At 46.0% G+C, this 25,105-nt stretch overlaps 2 protein-coding genes and 1 long non-coding RNA gene across 4 annotated transcripts; all 3 read right to left on the bottom strand.

Moving 5' to 3' along the window:
- Positions 1-3,115: 3,115 nt before the first annotated feature.
- On the bottom strand, positions 3,116-12,614 carry LOC120673203 (LEAF RUST 10 DISEASE-RESISTANCE LOCUS RECEPTOR-LIKE PROTEIN KINASE-like 2.3). 2 transcript variants are annotated; one of them, XM_039953947.1, is made up of 6 exons: positions 8,270-9,039; positions 7,698-8,078; positions 5,975-6,168; positions 5,011-5,046; positions 3,776-4,841; positions 3,116-3,695 (listed from the first exon to the last, which is right to left on the bottom strand). In XM_039953947.1, exons 1-6 carry the CDS (start codon positions 8,626-8,628, stop codon positions 3,554-3,556), a joined length of 2,178 nt encoding a protein of 725 aa, XP_039809881.1. In that variant the 5' UTR covers positions 8,629-9,039; the 3' UTR covers positions 3,116-3,553. The 2 variants fall into 2 exon arrangements, with proteins under 2 accessions (XP_039809881.1, XP_039809882.1); XM_039953948.1 differs by lacking the exons at positions 5,975-6,168; positions 7,698-8,078; positions 8,270-9,039 and adding exons at positions 11,587-12,097; positions 12,159-12,614.
- Positions 12,615-14,645: 2,031 nt separating this feature from the next.
- LOC120674515 (LEAF RUST 10 DISEASE-RESISTANCE LOCUS RECEPTOR-LIKE PROTEIN KINASE-like 2.1) lies at positions 14,646-15,410 on the bottom strand. Its single transcript, XM_039955683.1, has one exon. The coding sequence runs from the start codon at positions 15,408-15,410 to the stop codon at positions 14,646-14,648; it is 765 nt and encodes a 254-aa protein (XP_039811617.1).
- Positions 15,411-20,745: 5,335 nt separating this feature from the next.
- LOC120673213 lies at positions 20,746-22,761 on the bottom strand. The gene is made up of 2 exons (XR_005674563.1): positions 21,257-22,761; positions 20,746-21,110 (listed from the first exon to the last, which is right to left on the bottom strand). It is a non-coding gene; the product is annotated as an uncharacterized LOC120673213 (long non-coding RNA).
- Positions 22,762-25,105: the final 2,344 nt, after the last annotated feature.

Raw genomic sequence — 25,105 nt, 5'->3', positions numbered from 1 at the left:
TAACTGCTGTTGCGCAAACTCACCGTAACATCACATCCACCTTCGTGGCCAAGAAGATGTATGGGGTGATTCTGGACAAAATTGATTATGAGCCAAAATTGATAATTAGGGACATCGACGACCGTTTTCAATACAAAATCAGCTATGCAAAGGCTTGGCGGGCAAAACAAAAAGTGTTTGAGATGAGATTTGGCACATATGAGACATCATATGATAACCTGCCTCACATGCTGTCAGCAATTGTGCAGAGAAATCCTGGAAGCGCGACTGATACCTACATTGTACCGAGTTTAGATGAGGGACCTAGGTTTCTGCTTCGTGCCTTCTTCTTCCTTGGTGCATGTGTGAGGGCATTTATGTATTGTCTTCCTGTTCTATGTATTGACGGCACATTCTTGACAGGAAGATATAAGAGGACAATACTGATAGCGATTGGAGTTGATTGCAACAAGCAGGTGGTTCCCATCGTCTTTTTTTTGTTGAGAATGAGAACACAGAGAGATGGTACTGGTTCATTGAACGTGTGAAGATTCACGTTGTTGCTGGAAGGCCTGATGTTTGCCTCATCAGTGACAGACATGCAGGTCTTCTAGCAGCAATAAGGCAACTACATGAAGGAAGTCGAGGACAACCTCCTCTATGGCCAGATGTAGTGAGTAGGTGGTGCATGAGGCATATGGGTGCAAACTTTTATGAGCGCTTAAAGAATAAGGAACTTATGAATTTGTTCAAGAGGTTGTGCACTCAGAATCAACAGCGGAAGTTTGATGCATTGTGCGCCAAGTTGCTAAAGGAACAGGGCTCAACCTCCAGCCGGAGACGTTCCGGCGGCGGACCTTTCACACAGTGGATTAAGGATGCACCTAAGAAGAAGTGGTCAATTCTATACGACACTGGTGGTCGTCAATATGGGATCGAGACCCTACTTCCTTAGCACGGCGGGCCCTCTCTCGCTTTATTGAGTGCGCCGGGGATATTTTCCCTTCCTAATAGCTTCAGACAGTGCTTCCTTAACACGGCGGGCCCTCTCTCGCTTCCTCTCCCTATCAGCTTCACGTTCCTCTGCCTTCTGACGTTCCACTTCTGCAATCCTCTTCAGAATCTCTTCTTGGTTTTTCTTGTGCTTCTCCTCCATCTGTTCTTCATGCAGCATTCGTTGCCACCTTTGTGCAGCCCACCTTGCTTGACGCTCCACGTGGTCCTTATCCTGCTGAGATTGCTCGGTGTCTAACCACTGCACAAAATCACATAGAGGCGGTGGAGTCTTTCCCTAAATCATGTTAGAAGTCATTACTAGATCTGAAAGTGACAAACTCTGATAGTATTTGTAGTACCTTTGCTCGGTCCTTGCCGTAATGCTTGGGCGGGTCGTACTCGTAATTCTCGCACATGAAGAATCTCTTGCCAAAGTCGTCCCCCAAAACCCTTGATTTCATTAGTTTGCACAAGAATCCGCAAAAACACATAGGCACCTGGACTCTTGGGGGGACTGTTTCCGTCACCTTACTCCATGGAATGTAGGTGGATCCTGAGAATGCCATGGTATTGAGCCATGGCAATCACAAGTGAGAAATCAGATTGCTAATATACTATATCAACGCTAATCATTATCAGTAACTACACCTAAATGTACCACTAATCACTCCAAATAATAATTAAACTGATTGCTATACTACTGTTTCAACAAAATACTTTCTACAATTTTCTAACATTTTCTAAATTTTTTTAATATTATCTTCCAATTTTTAAGACTTTCTAATACTTCTCTAACAACTTTCTAGTACTTTCTAATACTTAATCTAACACTAAATGTACTGTATCAACGCTAATTATTACAAGTAACTGCACCTAAATGTACCACTAATCACTCCTAACAATAATTAAATTGATTGCTAATCTACTATTTCAACAAAAATAATTACAACATAATCTATTTGTAAAGCGTAGAAGAATTTTGGTTACCTGCAGTCGCCGGCTCGAAAATGCGGCAGGGCTTCGCCTCTCTCCCTCCCTCCCTCTTTTTTCTTGATTTCTGGAATTTTAGTAATGCAAATGAGGGGTGGGGGACCAGCCAACCCTTATATAAGGGTGGGAGAACCGGCTGCCCCGCGGCCGGGCGGCCAGGGCCGGCCGCCCCGCTGCCGGGCGACCGGCCCCCAGGGACCTGCGCGCAATTTCCTCCGCGAATTTTTTTTCAGAAAGGCCCCTGCCGCCCCGCTGCCGGGCGGCCAGGTCCCGGCCGCCTGGCAGCGGGGCGGCAGGGGTATACTCCTGTAAATTTCTAAATCGAAAATATATTTTTGTAAAAAACGAAAATAAAAAATAAAAAAATAAAAAAACCGCCTGCCCGGTTGGAAATGTTCCTAGCCCACCTTCTTACGTGGAACGCAGGCCGCCTAGGAGGTCACTTTTCTTGATGGGCTATCAACACTTTGCTCGTGTTTGGGCTGAATCTGCATGGGCTTGATAGCCTGCGAGTGGTGGTGAGTGGTGACATAGCGGGTCCATGTAGACCATTTGGCGGCGGCCCCATCCCCCATCCCGGCGTTTCCTGCCACACTGCTACAGACTGTGGCCGCCGCCGCGCGGAGTCGGCAAGTCGTGGTCGCCCGGCGCGCGCGGGGAATACCAGCGCGCAGCAGCTGCTGTTCTCGGCCATCCTCTACTGCGCCCTGCCGCCATCCCCACGAGAAAATATCCACCCCCGCGCCTTGCGGCCCGCCGGCTCCGTCCCGGTGGTTCCGGCGGCAGAGGAGGATTGCCGCGCTAATTCAATCTCGCACCACCGAGGGCGATGGGGAATTCAGTCTCGCGCCACCGATGGAAAAGCAAACTTTGGGTCGCTTGTCTCCCCTGCACAGGCCTCGCTGCCTTGGGTGAAGAATCCGACAAGCAGTCTGCAATGGCATAAGTAAGTGACGTGCCCATTGATTATGCCGTAGAATCGTAGATTTTATTCATTGGCATTGCTGCGATTTGCTAGTTGTTAGTTGTAGTAACTGTCCAAAAATGTAATTCGATTTGCATGGAACCGATGGGGCATTTAGATTAGGTGTACATTTTGGCGTTTAGTCCGAACGATTTTTTTTTTCAAGGTGATTGTGCAACCAAAATATTTACTGATAAGACATCAGAACAGATGCATGAATTGGTATCTGAAAGGAACATCAGTAAAGATGGCATGAGTGCATGACTACTATCAACTTCATCCTTTCAACATGCCCATTGCCCATCATTCTGCCAGTACTTTAATTTGCTTGACACCAGTAAAGATGGGCTCACAGCTCACTACTTGGGAATTTCTGGGTGATGATGGTCTATAAGAATACTTGTATTGGACTATATATCCTTCCCCCCAGGCCCCAGCTGGGACCTTAATATGTAGACTAAGATGCAAGAATACCACACACTATAGTAGGCTGGTATACTTTTCTTCTGCAGAGAGTATGGCTGAAACATCAGGTTTGACCTCTCACCTGTGAACAAATGGTTGCTTCTGGTTTATGGCGGATATATGATAAATACCTAATTCTGATGCTACATCTTGACCTTGTCACAGAGTTGGTAGCCGTTTTAAGTTTTTTGAACCCACAATACTCATTTCCTTGGTCTTTACAACCTCACTAAAAGCTTGTGTTTTGGTATGACTGCTGAAGCCCGTGCTTTCTGTACTCAAAATACACATCGAATCTTCGCTGAAAAAGAGAAAATAGTTGCATATATCATTGTCATTTAAAATTTTGCTGCACAGAAATATGTAGATGAAATATCTTACGGTATCTGCCTGAAGTTTTGCTTTGGCGGTATGTCCAACTCATCTAAGCCTTTTTCAAACATTTCCAAAACTTCTGTTATTGTAGGGCGAAACATGGGCAGTACTTGTACGCACCACAAGCCAATTAAAATCATCTTTCTAGCAATTTCTTCAACTTCACATGTGACTTCACAAGCTTCTAACCCATCATCAAGTGCAAAATGGTCATAAATCCAATCTGGAAAATACTTTTGGCTTGACTTCTCAACCATAGATTTCACATTTTTTCTGCCTCCAACCATCTCTAGCAACATCATTCCATAACTATAAACATCCGATTTTGTTGAAACAACTCCAAAGGTTCGAGAGTAGACTTCAGGAGCAATGAATCCGATTGTTCCTCTTGCACCAGTCATTGAAAGTTTACTCTCCCTAGTGTGACACAATTTAGCTAAACCAAAATCAGCAATCTTTGGGCGAAAACCCTGATCTAGAAGGATATTTTGAGGCTTGATATCAAAATGTATAATGCGTGTATTACAGCTGTGGTGCAAGTATTCAAGCCCACGAGCAATTCCAATCGCTATCATGTAGAGCTTTTGCCATCCTAACTTTTCTTTGGGGTTGTCAGAGAAAATGTATTGATCCAGAGAACCATTGGGCATGTACTCATAGATAAGAGCCCTTTTTGAGCGCTCCAAACAAAACCCAAATAAGCTTACAATATTCACATGAGATGTCCTGCCAATGCTCATAACCTCATTCACGAACTCCTCCCCTTTACCTTTGCTGTCATGCAGAAATTTTACTGCAACCAGACGGCCATCACGTAGCTTTCCTTTGTAAACCACTCCATAACCACCCTGTCCGAGCTTATTACTGAGAAAAGAAGTTACCTTCATTACCTGTGAGTAGTTGTATCTTTTTGGAGCTAGGGATCCATAGGATACTATTAGAGCCTCAATGTTCCTTTCAGTACTGCTGATAGCCCTTTTGCCCAGGAGTAACCGTAGTCTTTGCCCTTTCTGATGGCAGACCATCACATAAATACATGGAAAGAGCAAGCTTGCAGCTGCTGCCATCAAAACTGAGATAAAATCGTATGTTATTTTCTTGAAATATCAAAATTTACGTTATGTTTTGTATTTTTTTTTCTAAATATATGCCATTTTGTGCGCCAGATGAACAGTCTCCTAGGAGGACATGACTGCCTTCATTTTTTTAAATGTTAAATCATCATTGTGTTTAACATTTACCTATTCCTATTATCTTCCCATCGCTCCTCTTGCGTCCTGTAATAGCAACAAGTTTCATTAATGCTAGAACAATAACATAATTTAGTACTAAAATAATATATTTAGAAAACAGTAAAGTACATTGGGGTCTTAATTTTTTACTCTGGATTCCCGCCTAGGTGCATAAACTCTCGAAGTGGCGATGTGAGACTCTAGGTCCATATAATTGGTCTTGGAGTGAACCACTAAAATTTGAAGGACCCAAGTCCTCACTTAAAGAATTCATGGACCTATGTGATAAACTAGAAAAAGCTAATCCCAGTAGTATGATGAAGAAAACATATTGATTACAAATTAGTGAAGAGCAGCAATGGCGTTTCTCATCTCTTTTGATTGAAGAAATAAATTACTCAAAATGAGGGGTTTCTGTTCCATACAAGGAACAGCCACACAAACAGATCTGCATGTGGATGCCAATATACATATTTGTGGAGATATTTTTGTTCTTTTAAGAAAAATATTTGTTACCGCACTGCTGTGTTAATTCTACCGATCTGCGTGGTGATCTTATTATCATGAACACAAGTAGTGGTTATACTGCCGATGATCTCTGCCATCAACAATAGGCAATCGGTCTTGTTACTGAACAACGATCTTGTGGAAAGGTTACACAAGAGTTCAGTGTTTGTTTTCCAAAGAGCAAGCATGTAGGGTTCAGGATGTGAAATGAATAATTAACAATATAATTAAGTCTTCCCCTAAAAAGTACTACCCACATTTGAAATTTTAGATTGTTTTAACTTTTCAAGATATATATAGATTTTGTTACGCATCTAATTATATGCTATGTTAGATATATAACAAAAGTAATGTATCTAGAAAACCAAAACGACTGATAATTTGAAAAGCAAGAAGTATGTAGAAAAGATAGCCTGAAATTCTTGGGAAGCTAAGGTAGCCTCTATCACTATGGCACTGAACTCACCGCATGTCGCCGAGTGAACACGGTTGTAGCAGTACCACTTGAACGCATCGTCGGATGCATCAACCCGGCACTGGCCGCCAGACACTCTGCAAGCCTTGCAGGCCCCAGCATCCGTGTACTCGAGCAGAGACCCACCCTGCAACAGCCGCTGGTAGTCCGCCCCCGTCGCTCCCTCGTATCCCAGCACCGGGATCATCGACTGAAAGTGATCGGGTGCTCTAGCCTAAGAGGGGGAGGGGGTGAATTAGGTTCTAATAAAAACTTAGACCTGTGGCTCCAACTAGTTTGCACAAAGCTTAAACTAAAACAAGCTATCTAGATGTGCAACTAGGTTGTTCTAGTGTAAAACCCCTATCCCAAAAGAGTTTAGCAACCTATAGCCTTTTCTATCAAGAAACTATTCTATGAAAGTAAAGGCATACAAAATACTGGAATGAAATGCGGAAGCTTAAAGAGCGGGATAGGAGATAGCAAACTCTTGACGCGGGTGTTTATCCCGTGGTTCGGTTAGCCACAAAGGCACACCTACATCCACGTTGTTGTAGCACTCACTAAGAGTATTGCTACTCGGCCACCAAGTCTCTTCCGTGAACACAATCACGGTCACCTTGGCCCCGGGTTCCACTAAGGAGCTTCTCCACAAAGGATGGGGGTCTCCACGTCCCCCGCACAAAGGTGTCGTCGCCGCTCCACACCAAGTCGGAGGGTCGATGACGTTGCCGGCGAGCTCCACGCTCCAAGGTGCCGGCGCACCAAGCTCTTGTTTTGGTTCACTAATGAACCACAGCACAAAGGCTCTAAGCCTTGCAAACTCACTCACTAAGAGCTAATCCTTTACACAACACTCTCAAAGTGTGCTAAGGGCTAAGGATATGATCTTGATGCTTTTGTATGGCTTGGAGATGTTCTTGGGTGTGTGTGGGATGTCCAGCAACTCCAGCAATCTTCAAATGGCCGGGGTGAGGCGTATATATAGGCCACCAAGTCTTGTAGCCGTTGCTCCAACGGTTAGCTGAAAATCTGCGTACCACCGGAAGAACCGATGCCTCTTGGCAGGGTAGCGTCGGTTCATCCGGTCACTCATAACACGAAGTAGCCGTTGGACTCCTGACGACTGACGCAGAGACCACCGGTTGAACCGATGCTTTGCACCGATGCCTCACCGGTTCAACCGGTGCTGAAGGAATCTTCTCCTGGACGCTGACGTCATTACACCGGTGGTATGCACCGATGCACCGTCGGTTGAACCGGTGCTGAAGACACTTCTACTGGGCACTTGACATCGTCTCTGGTACAAAGGACGGCCATTGCACCGATGCCCTATTTTAGACCGTCGGTTCAACCGGTGCCTATAGGCTGACTTGGCTTCGATTCCCTTCTGCACCAAAGTATCAAGGCGTCGGTTCTTCCGACTACCATCGGATGCTCCGATGCCCTGGCGTCGGTTCTTCCGGTGCTCCTGAATCGAAGAGCTTTCAGGGCGCTGCCCTGAGACCCGCGAGGGGCGGCTCCCCCTCGACCCCCGTCCGCTAACCGGGTAGCGGAACCCCCGTAGGGGCTGCCCTTCGGGCCTTGCTACGCCTATTTTCTCTTTCTCTTTGTCATCACTTGAACCTAAAAGCCTGAGAATGATCATCTTAACAATCATATTAGTCCAAGTGTTGTGTTGTCATTCGATCACCAAAATCACTCGAAATGGCATAAATGGTGCCATGTTCGTTACATCGACACGTTGCAGTAATTCGTCGGCGGTGGCGTCGCGATGCCGCCTGGCGTGTACTTGTTCCCAAGCAAGGCGAACACCGGCGACGAGTCCGGGTCATCATCCGGAGGCGCAGGCAGGCAGCGCACGCGCGTCCAAGAAGGCGGTGGTGCGCGTCTTCTCCCCAGATGGCAGTCGTATAGGATAAACAGCTCCAGGTTCTTGGAGCTGATGTTGAACGGCGAGAGGCCGAGGTCGGAGGAGGGGTTGACGAAATTCTGGAGATCGCAAGGGGCGCCAGACAGGTCGGCTGTGAAGGAGCTGTTCTCGTAGAAGATGTCCTGGAGCTGGTATCTCCAGTAAGAGTTGGCCAGGGAAAGGTTGCCGGCCTGCTTGTCGCATGTAACCCATGGTTTTAAATCGCCGGCTAAGGTATTTAGCGGCAAGGTCACCGTTACGGCGTTTAGCGGGCTATAGCCGGCATTTAGCGGGCTATAGCTGGCTTTAGCGGACTAAATGTCATAGCGGTTGTCCTTCCTAGAGGCTATAGCCGTCTTTAGCGGAAGCTATAGCCGGCTATTTAGAACTCTGATGTAACCTGGAAGGCCTTGTAGCCGCACTCCGGTGGGTGCGTGCCGTCGAGCCAGAACGGGTAGGCGACGGTGAGTTTCCCGCACGACGCCGGCGCGCACGGCGTCGACGTGTTCAGGGCGGCGACAGCGGGGGTGGGACTGGCTAGCAGTAGCAGAGGGAGAAGCATCATGGCTGGGCAGTGCAGGGCAGCCGCCGCCGCCGCCGGAACAGGACACGCAGGCTTCTCTGGGAGACCGCGAGCCAGAACGGGAAGGAGATGTTGAGGCCGCCGCACGACGCCGGCAGCCGGCTCGCAGGTGTTCGACGATGTGTTCGTGGCGGCGACAGTGGCGATGGGACTGGCAAGCAGAGCGAGCATCAGTAACACGGCCGGGCACAGCAGGGCGGCGGCTACATAGGAGGAAGAACAGATGGTTGTATCTTTGCGGCGCAACTGCGAACTGGGGTACTGCAAGTGTGCGATTAGAATAGGCGATAAGTTGCCGCGGAGGATATTCTTTTTCCGAAAGCAAGTTAAGAAAGTGGGCAGGTCAGTGAGTGATGGTTCGTCGAATTCAACTATCGCAGACGAAGTTTGACAGGTTAGTCTCTTGAAGTGAAGAAACTTGAAGCAATTTCCATGGCTGTGCGTGGGACCTTGGATAATACGGCAGAGTTGGCTAGGTCCAAGTCTTTAGTCTCCTTAGTCAATAAAAAAAAGTCTTTAGTCTCTTCCAACACTGGTCAGTCTAGCCTGACTATTCCACGCCATATACTCCCTCCGTATTGGTAAAAGAAGTCGTTTAGGACAGTGACACGGTCTCCAAAATACAACTTTGACATCTTGTTATTATAAAAATATTTATGGAAAAGTGATATATGTATACTTTTATGAAAGTATCCTTTAAGACAAATCTATTCGTATAATTTTTATATTTGCAAACTCAACAACTTAAAAATTATTGATAATTTATATTCCTAATGTTTGACTCAAACTTTGTCCAAAACGACTTCTTTTACCAGTACGGAGGGAGTATAGTGTCTGCACGACTATTATTGATGCACGAGCATAACCAGAAATTAATTTATTTACGCTGCAATATAATGCAAGAAAACAGATGTGTGGGACGGTGGGTCCTACTACGAAGGATCGGCTCATCGGCTGCCCAGGACTTGAAGCAACGCTTTCTCAAGGAAAAAAGAAAAAGACTTAAAGCAACGCCAAGATGGACATTATGGAAGGAGCGCAACAACCGGTTGTTCCAAGGCGTGAGTACCCATGAACCCCATCTCCAAGAAAAGATCAAGATGGACATTAAGCTGTGGATCGACGCGGAGGCAAGACGCTTGGGTTATCTAAAACGGGAGTAGTAATTTATGGGTTGGCCTCTCGCGAGCATCCGTTTCTTGTAATGATTGCAATCTACGTGCAATTGAGGTGTTGTAAAACTCTTGTTTTTTTTTAATACAATGATACGCAGTTTTCTTACCTAATCAAAAAAAAAAAAGCAACGCCAAGATGCCATGGGATCCACTCTCGCCGTAAATGCTGTCCTTTGCCGTCGGGGCAGAGGCACGACTATTTGGCTCGGTGGCACGCGCACCAAACGACAGCGGACAAAGTAACACCAGCTATACCACCTTCAACTTCAACAAACTAACACATACAGCACGGCGGGATTATCCATCACTTCAGTGATGGTTACGAGGACTAAAAAGAAAAACAAAGAGGAAAAAAAGTCTATCAATGGACACAGTCAAAGAAAACTAAATAAAAAAAGATAAGAAAAATTAACTAAATAAAAAATAGTAAAATAACAAATAAAAGAATGGAATGAAAAATATCGTATAGAGAATAAGAGACAAACCATAAGAAAATATAACGAAAAAAATTAAGTATTACTATATTTATAGCATTCATATACTTAGTCCATAGAAAAAGGAAAATAGAGATTAATGGAGGAAAATATTAGAAGAAATAAAACATAAAACAACATAGAAAATAAAAATAAAAATAATGTCTACCCGAGCACAGTAAAAAGTGGATAGGAAGGAAATAAATACAAAAGAAAGAAACAAAGAAAAGAAAATGAAGAAAAAGAAAGGAAGCTCGGCTGCTTTTCCATGCCTGCATGTGTCTGCTCAAAAAATTTTGTGCATGCCGTCATGTGCAACTATGCCTCTTTTTTTTTTGAGAACACGCTTCTGTATTTCTTAGTTAAGGATGACCTACAAGTACATGTAGAATTACAGAACCATACAGGGAGGATACAAAGATAGTTGTAACCGCCAGATTACGCAAAGGACCCTTAAGAAACTAAAAATTACAATGGCACCTCTGGATCCTTCGCGAACCAACAGGACTTGAACTCGCCGCCGCCAACCGTCGCCGCCGGAGAAGAAGCCGAGCGCCCCTATGAACCGGAGGAGCCCCATCGCACGCAGGCTTTTGTTGGAGTCGCAATAGCAAAGGCCATCGGCGGACGCACATCGACCGGGGACACACCCCAACACCTCCGGTCCCTGGATCCAACCACGCCATCGACGACTGCCGCCGCCGAGGGGAAATCGGGCCGGATCCAGCCACCAACCATCCACAGCACCCACAGCCATCTCTGCACCCTTGAAGCAAAAGAAAGCTGCAAGCACCCCGTCAGACAGAAAGGGAGGCTCACCAGCCGCAGGCTCCGACACGGATCTCCACGACCTCGCCGGTGAAGCTGGAGCAGGGCACCACCAGGGCGAGGAAGAAGCCGGGAGACTTTATTCCTCTGCGCCGCCGTCGCTATTGCCTCGCCGACGCCGCCAGGAACACCATGCCGCAGAGGACCACCCCCGGCAAAACCTAGCTTCGCCGACGACCACCGATGGCAAGCACCACCTAGGACTAAGGAAGAAACTACCCATCCTATATACACCAGCACGTCGATTCCCCGGCCCTGCTCCATCTCCGACGCCACTCCGGCCGCCAGAGAAGGAGGAGGCCGGCGGAATCGCCGCCGGGAAGACTTTCCGCCTTCTTTTCGCCTCGAGCAACTGTAGCAGGGGGAAAAGGATGGAAGGGCCGAGAAGGGCACAGCAACTATACTACTATATAGGAGTAGTTGTGCAACTATGCCTTGTCACAAGCATGATGGGTCTATGAGTCAGGGAATCACACGGCATCGTACATATCCATTGGGCTGATTGGCTATGGGCGGCGCTTACCGAATGCTACTACAATTGCTTGCCTTCTTTCCACAAGTTATATGCATTTATGCATTGCTGTGAGTTCTCTGTAAGAGATGATCTCTCTTAACATTAGTACTGACAGTTCAGTTTGAATAGTGAAATTTACCTGATGACGGTGGCAGCGGCGGCGACGATGACGCCTGCCATGTCAAGAGGAAGCCGTCTCTGATGAGCTCCTTGTAGTTACTTGCGTTCGCCTCGCCGGACCTCGCAAGCACCGGCACGACGGCAGCGTCGCAGCCCTCCAGAAAGTAGTTGCCGTAGCCTCCCGAATCGTCGTCGGAACGGTCTCCGGCGACGCGAGCAAACGTCCTGTTCCCGCAACTCATCTCCACAAGCCCCTTTCTCCGCCACACCTCCTCCGGCAGTGGATTCGGGCAGTTGTACATGATCAGGTCTCGATTCGTGGCGCTGATCGAGAACGGCAGGCCGAGCATGGAGGAGCTGTTGTTCGACGGGGCGTGGCAGCTTTCCGAACTAGAGTTACTGAAATCTTGGAGCTTTTCGGTATCGGCGACGAGCAAGGAGGCGTTGCCGTAGAAGATGTCGAGAATCAGGAGCCGGTTGCCGTAGCGCCGATTGTAACCGAGGAACGGGGTGTTGTTCATCCAAATAACCTGGAACCCAATCGCGCCGCAGCTCGTCGTCGTCGCACGGGGTGTTGTTCATCCAAATAACCTGGAACCCAATCGCGCCGCAGCTCGTCGTCGTCGCCTTAACCGGGGCGATCGCGAACGGGAAGGTGATGTTCACCCTGCCGCATGGCACTGGCACGGTCAGGCAGGGCTCCCCTCCTTGCCCGTCTGCTGCTGCCGCCGCAAGCACCAGCAGCCCCGACGAGATGAGGAAGAGCAGGAAGAAGGACGGAGCCATGGGTCATGGGTGGTGCGACGAGACGAACGCACAAGTGGGCTGACTAAATGGTGAAGAAAGATAGCCCGCCCGTCCTGTGTGTCTGCGTGTAGAGTAGGATAGCGGCCAAAACATTTTGACTGGACACTTGGACATGGTCATCCGCGCACGGGAATTTCCAAGGTGCCCGGTGGAGGGGGCAAAGGGACGACTGTCGCGTCGTGTGCCATGACCCATGAGAGGTGGTAAAGAGCCGAACCAAAATTTAGCCTGACAAATGTAAAGCCGAACCTAACACTAGATGAACTCATAATTAGCAGATAGTTATTGTAGTATTACTGTTGCAAATCATGAATTAAGTAGGCTCATTAGATTCGTCTCGCGATTTACAGCCCATTCATGTAAAAAGTTTTGTAAATAGACTTCATTTAGTACTTCATGCATATGTTAAAATATTCGATGTGACTTTTTTTGTGTTTACGGGATTTACGGGTAAAGTTAGGGCCTCAATGCTTGTAGTTGACCCACCGATGCCGCTGGCCTAGAGGTCTCGCATAACGCGACTAATTCCAAACAAACCCATATGTGCAATAATTTTGGCCATCTCCCGATCCGCGTCCACACAGGCAAGAAAAATCGAAGGGCGGATGACCTAGACGTCACAACGTGATCTTATCAACCCGTTACTGTCACGCCATGAATGCACAAGATAACCATGAGCCAGTGCTCACCGGGATTGATGGAAACCACTAAGGTCATGTTTAGTTCTCAAAAAATTTCAAAATTCTCCGTCACATCAAATTTTTGGACACATGCATAGAGCATTAAATATAATTTAAAAAGAATAAATTACATCCATCATACAACAAATTGGTAGGTGGGTGCAAATTGGTCCAACAACTTGTAAAGTGCTCAATTTAGTACAATAACTTGATAGCTTGGTGCAGATTGATCCAACAACTTAGAAAATGCTTAATTTAGTGCAGTAACTTCGTAAATTGGTGCGTTCACAGTCGAAAACATTACACGACAATATATTTACTAATGTCAAGTCACAATAAAGAGTATATTCACGGAACATATTATTTGACCGTGTCGCAATGGACACCAATTTTATTCTCAGAATAAATTAATTATAGTTTTATTAAAAATAATATATTATTTAACAACCATTACAACAACAACATATTAGCAAAGTAGATGAACGTCAATAATTCTTAAATTTTGTAAATGAAAATTATTGATGGTGATCAGTTGTTGCTTTTAACTATGTACAATTTTTTATTAGTTCAAATACAAACAAATTTTAGAATTTCACCATTAGCATCACTCAAACACTGAAGTCGGTAAGAGAGACCCTGAAACCCTATGTTTCTTTTGCGTTTTTGCTCATGTATTTAATAATACTCATGTTTGTTTCAGTTTATTTAGCTCAATTTTCTTTTCTGATGAATATATGAGGCTTTAAAAATATATGTACAAAGCTCCTAAAAGGTATCAATAGTTTGTATCAACGCATCAGTTTTTTTAGTTTAACAGTGCATAATCAAACATATTGGAAACAGTGAATTTTTTTAATATTGAATATCAAATTAAATAGTTTTAATTAAAATTAAATCACTATATAAAAATAATTAATGTAAAGATATAACATTAATTTCTAAACAGTGAGGGTTTTTATTCTAGCCAAATACATTCCATGCAGGCGCAACACAAACATCAATGATCAAATAATATTTAATAATTTGCCCTAACATGAATATACTCTTTATTGAGACTTTTCGTTAGTTACATTGCCGTGTAATGTTTGGACTGTGAATGCACATATTTGCAAAGTTATTGCATTAAGTTGTGCATTTTTACAAGTTGTTGGACCGATATGCACCCACCTGTCAAGTTATTGCACTAAATTGAGCATTTTATAAGTTGTTGGACCAATTTGCACCCACCTCACAAGTTGTTGTATGGTGGGTGCAATTACTCATTTTAAAAAATAACTAATTACACAGTTTAGCTGTAAATAATGAGATGAATCTTTTAAGCCTAATTAATCCTTGATTGGATAGTAATTACCAAATAAAAACGAAAATACTACCGTAGCCGAACCCAACAAAATTCGGGAACTAAACACATTCTAAGAAAGACACGCAATGCAAATGGGGGACAGGAAACACGGACATCGCCATGAGACCAAAGGATTCAGAGGGCAGGGCGATGACAATCTGCGCTACCGCTGCACTGCACCTCAATATGGTCCGCATGAATGCATGATGATGCCGTGGATCAAGAAATTATGTCTTGAAGAAACTATTGTTAGCAGCACAACTTGAAGTCCGCGTGGGAGCTAGGGGACTCGTCGGGGCAGAGGCACCGGAACGCCGCTACGGTGTTGTTGTACTGGCACTGCCCGCCGCTCGCGTTGCAGGCGGCACAGTCGCCGACGCCGGCCGCCTCCCACTCCATGAGGAACCCGTCCTTGAGCAGCCGCCTATAGTTGGCCGCCGTCATGGCCGCCGCCTCCCGCCCCAGCACCGGGATGTACGAGTACTCGCACCGGCCCGTCGCGATCGCCGGGGGCCTGTCCCAGTAGTAGGTCCCGCCGAGGTACGCGTAGATGGGGGCGCTGCAGTTCGAGGTGGCGTTCACGAACCCCGGCCCGCTCGGGGCCGAGCCGTCGCACTTGGAGAGGAAGCACAGGGCACGGTTCCGGGGGCTAATCGTGAACGGGCTCAGCGCGATGCTGACCGACATGTTGAAGTCGGTGCTGCACACGCCGTCGTCGCCGGAGGCGATCCTTGTGTGAGAACAAACGAAGGAGTTGTTAGCGTAGTCGACGCCAAGGACGTGGATGGAGGAGCCCTTCAGTGAGGCCACGCTCCCGCCGTCGTCGTTGCACCAGACCTCGAAGGCCGGGTGGCCGCATGGTGACAAGGTCTGGTTGCCGCTGCCGAGCCAGAATGGGTATCTGAGGGTAAGGTTCCCGCATGTCGCTGGCTCGCAGTCGGCGCTCACACGACCACGGAGATGGAGGAGGAGCAAGCAGGTGACCAGCAAGAGCAGCAGCAAGGTCGGATGCATCAAGCTTGCTACTCGACCAATGGAGGAGCTAACAGACTTCGAAATGGGGGGATTGGGGATGTAGAATAGAGGCGAAGGTCCAAACTCCAAAGAGACAAGTCGCAAGGACAACTGTGCAATCGAAGGTCGTCGCAATAAAGGGAAGCACGGAAAGGGTACTGGGGAAGTGACACTGATTTTGTTTCGTTTACTAGTCTCTCCCACCTTTTCTTTTATTTTTTTAGCAAAAAAGTGCAGGAGTTTGATTTTCTCTGTTCGCCCCTCTTATTCTAAGAATTTAAATTTTTTCAGTTTCGTCATACATGTTGCATACCACTCCTTCCGTCTTAGACTATTAGTCATTTTAATTTTTCTAGATATATAAATGTTGCTACGTATCTACATATTTCATAGTAAAAACTATATACCTAGAAAAGATAAAACGACCAATAATTTATCACGTAGGGAGGATGTTACTTCCCACTGTCAAGGGAACGGGCAGCAAATGAGTTTAGGACAGCACGTGATTTTTCACGTTGTAGATATTAGATTATCAAATAAAAGAAAAGAACACTATAAAAGCTGTGAAACTTTTGGCTTGCCCTCTTATTTGATTTGACACTTTTATGCAAAACAAAACAAAAAAGACCTGTTGGCCAACTACTAAAATGCCATCTTGGCAAACATAAGAGGGTGGAACGTTGAGAAGAATCTCGTCTTGCATCGCAGTTCGCTCACGGACATTATTATTCAAAATGATACTACATGAATGCACGATCTTGCTTTGGATAAATATATTCCCTCCTGCTAATCCATATGGATTAGAGTTAATTAAGGTAGCATATGGTTGGAGAGTAGAGTAGGATGTAACAATTCCATTCTAAATAGAGGGATGGAATGGCTCTATATTTTGTGTTTAGTTTGAGGGGCGGAATCACTCTATTTTTTGTTTGGTTGGAGAGATGAAAATCAACTGCCTCCTGTTTCGTTAAACCTGTTTTTGTCGGGCCTACCTATCATACATAACTACCCTTATCCCTCGCTTCCTCTTCCTGAGAGCTGATGCCCGTCGCCAGTTTGCCACCGCGTCCTGAGGGTCGGCATTGCCTGGCTCGCGGAGCAGCGGCGCAACCTACTAGGGGCCAGTGTGGCCTGTCTCGCTCCGCGGCGACACAGCCTGACCCGACAAGCGGCGGCTGGATCGACACGCAGAGGGGCGGGCGCGACCCGACAAGCGGCGGTGCCCAAACGGGCTGCGCGGCCTGCGAGCTACAGATCGGAGGCACGGTCTGCCGAGGGCCGGCGCAGCAGTCTGAGGGGCGGCGCGACCCGACGAGCAGTGGCTGGATTGGCGCTTAGAGGGGCCGCGCAGCTTGGCATGTGGCGGCGTAGCCTGCAGAGGGGAGGTGCGTTCTGGGGAGCAGTAGCGACGTGCGAGGGTGGTGGCGCCCGAAGAGCAGCGGCGGTGATGCGAGGGATAGGGGCACCAGCGAGCACGAGACGGATCTCACGCCGTCCGAGGGAAGGGAGCTCGTCCAACTCTTTTCTATTAATGGGCTCATCCCACGTATAGCCCGCGCATTTGCGCGATTAGTATTGAAAATTCAAAAATTCGCATGTCGTTGTATCTTTACTTAAAAATTATATTATTTTTTACCATACATCACTCTGTTCATTATCGTAAATTATATCTTATTGTTGGTTAAAACAATTCAAATATGATCTACCTATAATAACAATTTGATTTGTTTAACTTTAATTTAATAATATTATGCATATAATTATTCTTATTTTCGTTTTATTTTGATAAGTGTTGTTAGCTTTACTTTTTATTAATAGTATATATTTTTAACTAATACATAGCTAAATGGTATTTTATATTTAATTTTTCATAATAGTATTGGTGGTTGATTTTTAATTAGTCACAGGGGTATTTTGGGCTAATTTTATCATAATTGCAGTGGTGAGTAATTTTTATTTTTCTATTTTTCTCCGATTAACGTGGAAATTTCTAGGCCTTGAGAGCGAATGTGGAGACTCCGTTTGTTGGGTAAATAATAAAATAATAGATATTCCACTTTGGAGCCGCTCCATCCTATCTGCTCTTGAACCAAACACTGAACGGAACAGCTCCGTTCTAGTTCACTCCTGAACTAAACAGTACCTAACTAAACTTCCACCTCAATTATGTTCTTCCCAACACGTATGGATATGATTGAAGGGGATTATCACTTAAGTACCAAACAAGATCTTAGTGACAACACTAACCCCCTTCAAGTAAGTTCAATACACGCAGTATTCCACCTCATTTTTATGATACGGAATCGTGGGATCAGTAACTAACTCACCGCGCGGGCATGTCGCCGGCTGTGTGCTGCCGTCGGGGCAGAGGCACCTGACCGCTTTCACTTCGGCTTTCATGCCGGCACGGACCTCCGCTCGCGTCGTACGCCGCGCAGTCCCCGGGCACCGCCCAGTCGAGCAGGAAGCCGCGCCTGACGAGCCTCTCGTAGTCTCCCAGCGCCCCAGCTCGCCTCAGGCCTTGTTTAGTTGTAAAAATCAAAAATTCCAAAACTATCCCATCGAAAAAATACATGCATGAAGTATTAAATATAGATAAAATAAAAAATAAATTGCATAGTTTGTTTGTAAATTGCGAGACGAATCTAATGAGCCTAATTAGACTATGATTAGACATTAAATTGCTACAGTAACTGCTACAATACACATGTGCTAATGACAAATTAATTAGTCTTAATAAATTCGTCTATACAGACGAGTTCTGTAATTAGTTTTATAATTAATTTATATTTAATACTTCAAATATGCAAAAAAAATATTTCAAAAACTTTACAGCTGCATCTAATTCGTCAGACCCGAGCATCACCGGCACGGCCAAGTACTGGCATCCCGTCGATGCCGCCACCTGCACGGCCCCCCGGTCTCGTAGCTTCCGGCTCAGGTAAACGGGCCACTGGTCCAGGCCCGGACAGTTCATTGGAAATGACCCTGCTGGAGGTCTGTGCTCAGGTAATCAACCCCAGCCACCTCTGACTGCCTGACCTGCCTCTCTAGCCTTCTTATTTATCATAAGATTTGTTTTAGTTTCACATAAATTACACCTAGATCTTTTTCTGTAACCACCCTCGCTCTTCCACTACTGGAAAACCGAATTTCCCAAAGAGTTACCAAACCGACAGAAAAATTCACTGACATGGAATAACCGATAGGGATAACACGACAGAGAAATAGCAATTTGCCTGTCGATTTTTTTACCCCTATCGGTAACTAAAATTTCCCTACCGGTTAATGGCCGACAGGGTTTCTTCGGGTCACCAGGTCTGAATCTTTTTCCATGTCAGCCGGGACGCACAGGAAAATTATTTGTACCGATAGGAAAAAGATTTTCCCTGTTATCATTTTACCGACAAGTACCTTGTCCTTGTCGTTTCTTTTGCCGACAGGGTAATACATTTTCATGTCAACTGTTTATTTCATTTTCTACCACCATTTAGCCGACAGAGAAGTAAATATAATGCCAATTTTGAAATGCACCAGAATCACAATGTTCATCAAGAAATCAGAATCATATAACACATAAAGTCCACATCGACCATTACATAGATATCATAATATCATGTCCAAATGTCGGTATTGATCAGTACATGTTAGCAAAATAAGCTCCCCACTGAACTTATGGTATGGTACTATCTAGAGCCATACTACCCGCTTTTAAAGTGTGTGCATTCATATATAGGCACAACACTACAAAATATGAACAGAGAGCTGTCCTTCAATTTCCAAAATGATCAAGCATGAAGCGGGGTTGGGGGCCGAGGCGGCCGGTGGGGTGGGGGCCGAGGCAGGGGCGGGGTGGTGCGGATGGGAGCAGGGTTGAGTGGAACGGCGGCGGCGTGGAGGGAACTGGAGGCCGGACTAGAAAAAAAAGGAGCGGCTGGCTAGGGTTTGCAAAGGCTAGGGCGAGTCTTTTCTTTTCGCTAGTCTTGTGCCTGCCCACTCAGTTTCAGGCACGGGAGATACGCGTGGGAGTCCAATTGTAGGCACGCGGAGCGTAAAATATTTTTCCCTGTGAGTGATATCAGAACCGACAGGCCAATTAATATTTTTCCTGTGTGTATTACAAATGCCGACAGGGTAATTGATTTCCTTGTGAGTTATTCAACAACTGATAGGGTAATATGCGATTTCCTCCTATGTGTACATAAAAAACTGACAAAAAAATACCGCACACTCGGGGGAATTCCGTTTTCCAGTGGTGTTCCCCGTACTGTTTTCTCCTTTAGTAGAGTACTAATATAGCTGCAGATACAGCTACTGGCCTAACGTCCGAAAACATACTTTATAGAAAAAAACAGCATATAAAAAATATAATACTCGTACCATTTGGAGAGTTCTGTGAAAATGTAATGTATAGACCACGTTTCTTGTGGGAAGGCTTCTAATGCAGGATGCACTATGTGCATGATCTAATACCTGCAGCGTAAGAAATGAATACATATATTTTTAGGTTTAGTTCAACTTCTTACAAATGTGATATAGCACATTGATTTCCTGTTTCCCGTAGGGCTAGTTCATCCATTCATGGGTATATCATAAGAATAAATTTAAAAAGGAGGCCATCTCTCACGAGAGAAATCTAAGTCGATGAAAAATATGGTGGCTCCGAGGGACATGAAAGCAATGGCTTCGGGGGCATTTCCAATTCATTTATGTTCTTCTCCAACATTTCTATGACTCTGCTCATGGAAGGGCGATTACCCGGGGCCGTTTGTATACACCACATGCCAACTAGGGTCATCTGTCTTGCAATCTCTTCCGTCTCACATGTGACTTCATGACTTTGTAAATCTTTAACTAGACGGTCATAAACCCAGTTTGGAAAATACGCTTCACTAGAATTCTCAATATTTCCTTTAGTATTCGTCCTCCCTCCTACCATCTCCAACAGCAGCATTCCATAGCTGTGAACATCTGACTTAGTGGATACAACTCCAAAACCCCTAGAAAATACTTCGGGAGCAATAAAACCGATGGTACCTCTTGCTTCCGCCATTGACAGGGCACTATCCTTAAGGTGACACAGTTTTGCCAATCCAAAATCGGCAATTTTAGGACAAAAGTCTTCATCTAGAAGAATGTTGTGTGGCTTGATATCAAAATGGATGATGCGAGTATTACAACCACGGTGCAAATATTCCAAGCCCCGCGCAATGCCTATTGCTATTTCTCGCAACTTTTCCCATCCAATGGCCATTTTAGTTTCTTCTGAATAAATATACTTCTCCAATGAACCATTGCCCATGTATTCGTAAATAAGTGCCCTCTTAGGTCCATGTAAACAAAAACCGAGTAAGTTAACAATATTGACATGTGATGTCTTACGGAAACTTACAACCTCATTCACGAACTCCTCTCCATTTCCTTTTGATTGCTTCAGTAGTTTCACGGCAACCTTGCGGCCATCTTTTAAATTACCCTTGAATACCGTGCCATAGCCACCTTCTCCCAGATTATCTTTGAAGGATCCAGTTATTTTCTTTAGATCCGAGTATCTGTACCTTTTTGGGATGAGAGAATCATATCCCTTTAGTATTTCCTCTATATTAGATTCATTGCCTCTATACCGTCTCTTGCGTAGCTTGATCTGAAGGGAGAGAACGGTCAGTATGATCACAAACAGAAGAGCTGCTGCTGCAATTCCTGCTCGTCACAGAGGTTGAACACCCCAAGGATAATAACGTCATGTGTCAGTGTATTACAGTAGTATACTGAATTCGTTTAAGTTAATAAGGATGAGCTTAAAAGTGCAACTAGGGTTGCTTTATTTATAATAAAGTTGTAGTTACCTGTCCCGATTTTGATTACTCCTCGAGTATCTGCATAGAACAAATTACCTTAGTACAGTATAGTAGCATAAAGTATCGTGGAAACCAAACGGAGATGCAGTTTACTCTACCTAAAAATTATCAGGGAAAAAATAGTTACAAGCCCATATCTTTGCAAATCAATTTCAAAGTGTCTAATTATTTTCTAGTAAAATACACCGACAGTCTCTAAACCTACGAGGGTGTGTCACTTCTTAGGTCCAAAAACTCTGAAACTGCATTTCAGGATCCATAAAGTTTTTAAGTTGTTCACTACATGTCCATATATATCCATGTATGCACGTGACGCTAATATGGCACGTTGATTGTACGTTTCCAAGACTACCAACATGGATTATGATGAGAATTGACGCATTTGCCTCTGATTTTTTTCTCCACCATGCTGTCTCCCTCCTCTTCCTCTTGGCTGGTGGGTTGCTTGTCAATCCCACCACTTGATGGGGCCACCCAAGGCCGCCACTTGGGGTGCCTCCCGCTGTGGAGGGTGGAGCCACATCAGCGATGACATTGGTGTGCGCCATGTCTGGTCATGCGGTGGACGCACTAGTGGACGTGGTGGGCGGATCGGAGGGCGACATAGAAAGCACGATAGCCCGAGCGGGGTTGGATCGAATAGATCGAGAGAAAAGGGCGATAAATGAGATGAGAAATGTATCGTAAGCGTGTCATGTCAGGATTACATGCACACGTGGATACATACATATGGACATATAGTGAATAACTTAACAGTTTATGGATCCAGAAATGCACTTCCGGAGTTGACGGACTTAAAAAGGACACTCTTACAAGTTTAGGGATCTCCTGTGCATTTTACTCTATTTTCTATACTTATTTCAAAAATTTGTACATATCTAGACCACAATTCTATGGTGGTACACTTTCTACTGAATATTAGTTTGTGACGGTTGAGACGCATTTGTAGATTTGTACTAGGCCATGCGATCCTAATCACCAGATAACTTTTTTTCTAAATTGGTGCTCTGTCTTTGAAGACTAGAAGGGACAGTAGTGAAAGGACACTAACAAAGATCGAACATGTACAAATTGGACAATGTCAAATTGTAGCCCCTAAATTTGCGATACTATGCGGTATCACTTGCAACGTTATACATCAAGCGTGCAAGCTGGAAGCAGCCAAGATGTTCGATTGGAAAAAAGGACATGACAGCCTTGTGCTCGGAAGACTTCTTTTTTTTGGAAGCGCTCGGAAGACTTTAGAGCTCAGAAGATGAGAATATTCTTGTGCCTGGCCTTTCACGGCAGGAAATATCTAACAAAAACGAACGCCAACCTTTCCATGGAAGACTTGGGGCGAGGACTTGCAGTGCAGATCAGGTACTTTAGTAGTACTGTGCATGTGACCTGAGTCAACTCTCTCCAACTGCGCCAACCTTTAGTAGTACTGTGTGTAACGAACATGGCACCATTTAGGCCATTGTTTGTGATTTTGGTGATTGAGCGGCAACATAATCAATGGGACTAATGAGTTTATGAGATCACACTTGTAGGAGTTTTTAGGTCCCATGGATATGAGTCCACATCTATCATCGAGACGCCAAGTCCAATCCACCATCAAGATGACAAGTCCAATCCGCCGTAGAGATGTCAAAGCATCCGATGGTTGTTCGAAGATCCGATGCCCTGTCATCAGTGCAAGTCTGAGCGCCTCTGGAGATCAAGAAAAGAACAACTGAAGAAAGAGTGTAGCACCGGTTGAACCGATGGTCCATTCAGAGGCATCGGTGCAATCGATGTACCATGTTCCAGAGACGATGTCAAGCGTGCAGCAGCCAAGCCTTCAGCACCGGATGAACCGATGGCCATCGGAGCAATGCGTCGGTGCAATGACGTCAGCAAGGTGTAACGGCTATATGAAGATCAAGTGTCACCGGAAGTTCCGACGCTGTAGCATCGGTTCATCCGATGGTCCCTGAAGTTGCTGCAGAGAAGCCAACGGCTACTTCAGAGCACAGAGTGACCGGAAGAACCGATGCCCCATGCACCGGAAGTTCCGATGCCTGCGCAGAAAACTGGCCAACGGCTAGTAACGGCTCTCTTGAGTTGGTGGCCTATATATACGCCTCACCCCGGCCATTTTGAGTTTGCTGGAGTTGCTGAACATCCCACACACACCCAAGAACATCTCCAAGCCATCCAAGAGCATAAAGATAAAATCTTTAGTCCTTAGCACAAGCTTTGTGAGTGTTAGTGCAAGGTTAGCTCTTAAGTGAGTGATCAAGCAAGGTTTAGATCCTTGTGCTGTGGTTCTAGAGTGAACCATCCTTGTATCTTGGTGCGCCGGCCATCCTTGGAGCTTTGGTGGCTCGCCGGCAAGTCAACGACCCTCCGACTTGGTGTGGACCAGAGTCGACGACTTTATGCGGGGGACGGAGACCCCTCCTTCGTGGGCAATCTCCCTTAGTGAAGATCGGGATCAAGGTGACCGTGATTGTGTTCACGGAAGAGACTTGTTTGCCGGGAAGCGATACTCTTAGTGAGTGCTTCAACAACGTGGACGTAGGGGCGCCTTTGTGGCAAACCGAACCACGGGATAAATCCTCGTGTCGAGAGTTTGCTTTCTCTCATCCCTCCCTTTAAGCTTCCGCATTTCATATTGCAACTTGTGTGCCTTTACTTTCTTAGTGTAGTATCTTGCTAGGATTGGCTATAGGTTGCAAAACTCTTTTGGGATGAGGGTTTCACACTAAGGTGAATCATAGTTGCACATCTAGATAGCTTGTTATAGTTTAAGTTTTGTGTAAACTAGTTAGAGCCATATGTTAAGATTTTAATAGTGCCCAATTCACCCCCTCCCCCTCTTAGGCTAGAGCATCCGATCGCTTTCACTGTGGCCCTGTTTGGATACTCTAACTTGGTTAGAAGTTAGAGTTAGTTTCTAGCTCATGACTAACTCAAAACTAACTCTAACCAAAGAGATGTTTAGATGCAAGGGTTAGAATTAAATTAAATGCACTTTTCTAATCATTTGGTCCCTCTCCAGTAGGATTTGGTGTGCCCAGCTTGGTGTGAACACATTAACGGTGGTTTGCGGCAGCTGCGTGCGGCGCGACGCAAATCCGCGCGCGGGCCGCCGGCGGTGGTGGGCGGCCACGGCGAGCAGCTGCGTGCGGCGTGGATTCGTCCCGAGAGGCGGCGCTCGAGGCGGAGTGGAGCATGGCAGTCTGCGGTAGCTGCGTGCGACGCGGCGCAGATCCGAGTGCGGGTGAGCGGCGGCGGCACGGGCTGCGGACGGCGGCGAACGGTGGCGCTCGAAGCGGCGGATCTCGGCCTGCTGCGTCGTGCCAGAGCGCGGGCAACGTCGATGGGAGGGGGGTGGCGGGTCGTAGCGGCGGCGCGGCCTGGATCGGGAAGTTCGCGGATGGGGGAGAGCTGCCGCAGAAGGATCCGAGGAGGGGAGAGAAAGAGGGGAAAAAGTGGGACCCACTCCAATCTAACCCAAACAAGCACCCCTTAAAGGGGATTGTTTTTTGGGTGGGTTAGATGCATCTAACCCACTCTAACCCACCCTGTTTGGATACTTTTGGGTTAAATGACTCCAATCTAACCCAATCTAACTCTAACCTATGGATCCAAATAGGGACTGTGTATGTGACCTGAGTCAACTCTCCAACTGGATCTCATCTGTTGTTGGAGTCGAGCCATTAACGAGCGAGTCGAGCCCTGCACCGCTGCCTGCCGGTCATGGAGGATGAGGAAGAAGTCCAAGGGATGCTGCCTCCAGTGGCGCCAAGTCTTGAATCGAGGAGCAAGCACAAGAAGATGCCGTCTGCGATGGGAAATCACGGTGGC

Source organism: Panicum virgatum, chromosome 5N, assembly GCF_016808335.1.
Source record: "Panicum virgatum strain AP13 chromosome 5N, P.virgatum_v5, whole genome shotgun sequence".
Classification (NCBI taxonomy): Eukaryota; Viridiplantae; Streptophyta; class Magnoliopsida; order Poales; family Poaceae; genus Panicum; species Panicum virgatum.
This window is presented reverse-complemented; position numbering and strand designations above follow the sequence as displayed.

What these genes read in the sequence shown, in the direction of transcription:
- LOC120674515 (XM_039955683.1), bottom strand. Translation starts at nt 15,410, where the DNA reads ATGCATCCGACCTTGCTGCTGCTCTTGCTGGTCACCTGCTTGCTCCTC.
- LOC120673203 (XM_039953947.1), bottom strand. Translation starts at nt 8,628, where the DNA reads ATGCTCGCTCTGCTTGCCAGTCCCATCGCCACTGTCGCCGCCACGAAC. An exon ending in TACAAGGCCTTCCAGGTTAC is followed by an intron (nt 8,079 to 8,269) that starts ATCAGAGTTCTA and finishes ACCATGGGTTAC; the next exon opens with ATGCGACAAGCAGGCCGGCA. An exon ending in AATTACTGCAACGTGTCGAT is followed by an intron (nt 6,169 to 7,697) that starts GTAACGAACATG and finishes CTTTCAGTCGAT; the next exon opens with GATCCCGGTGCTGGGATACG.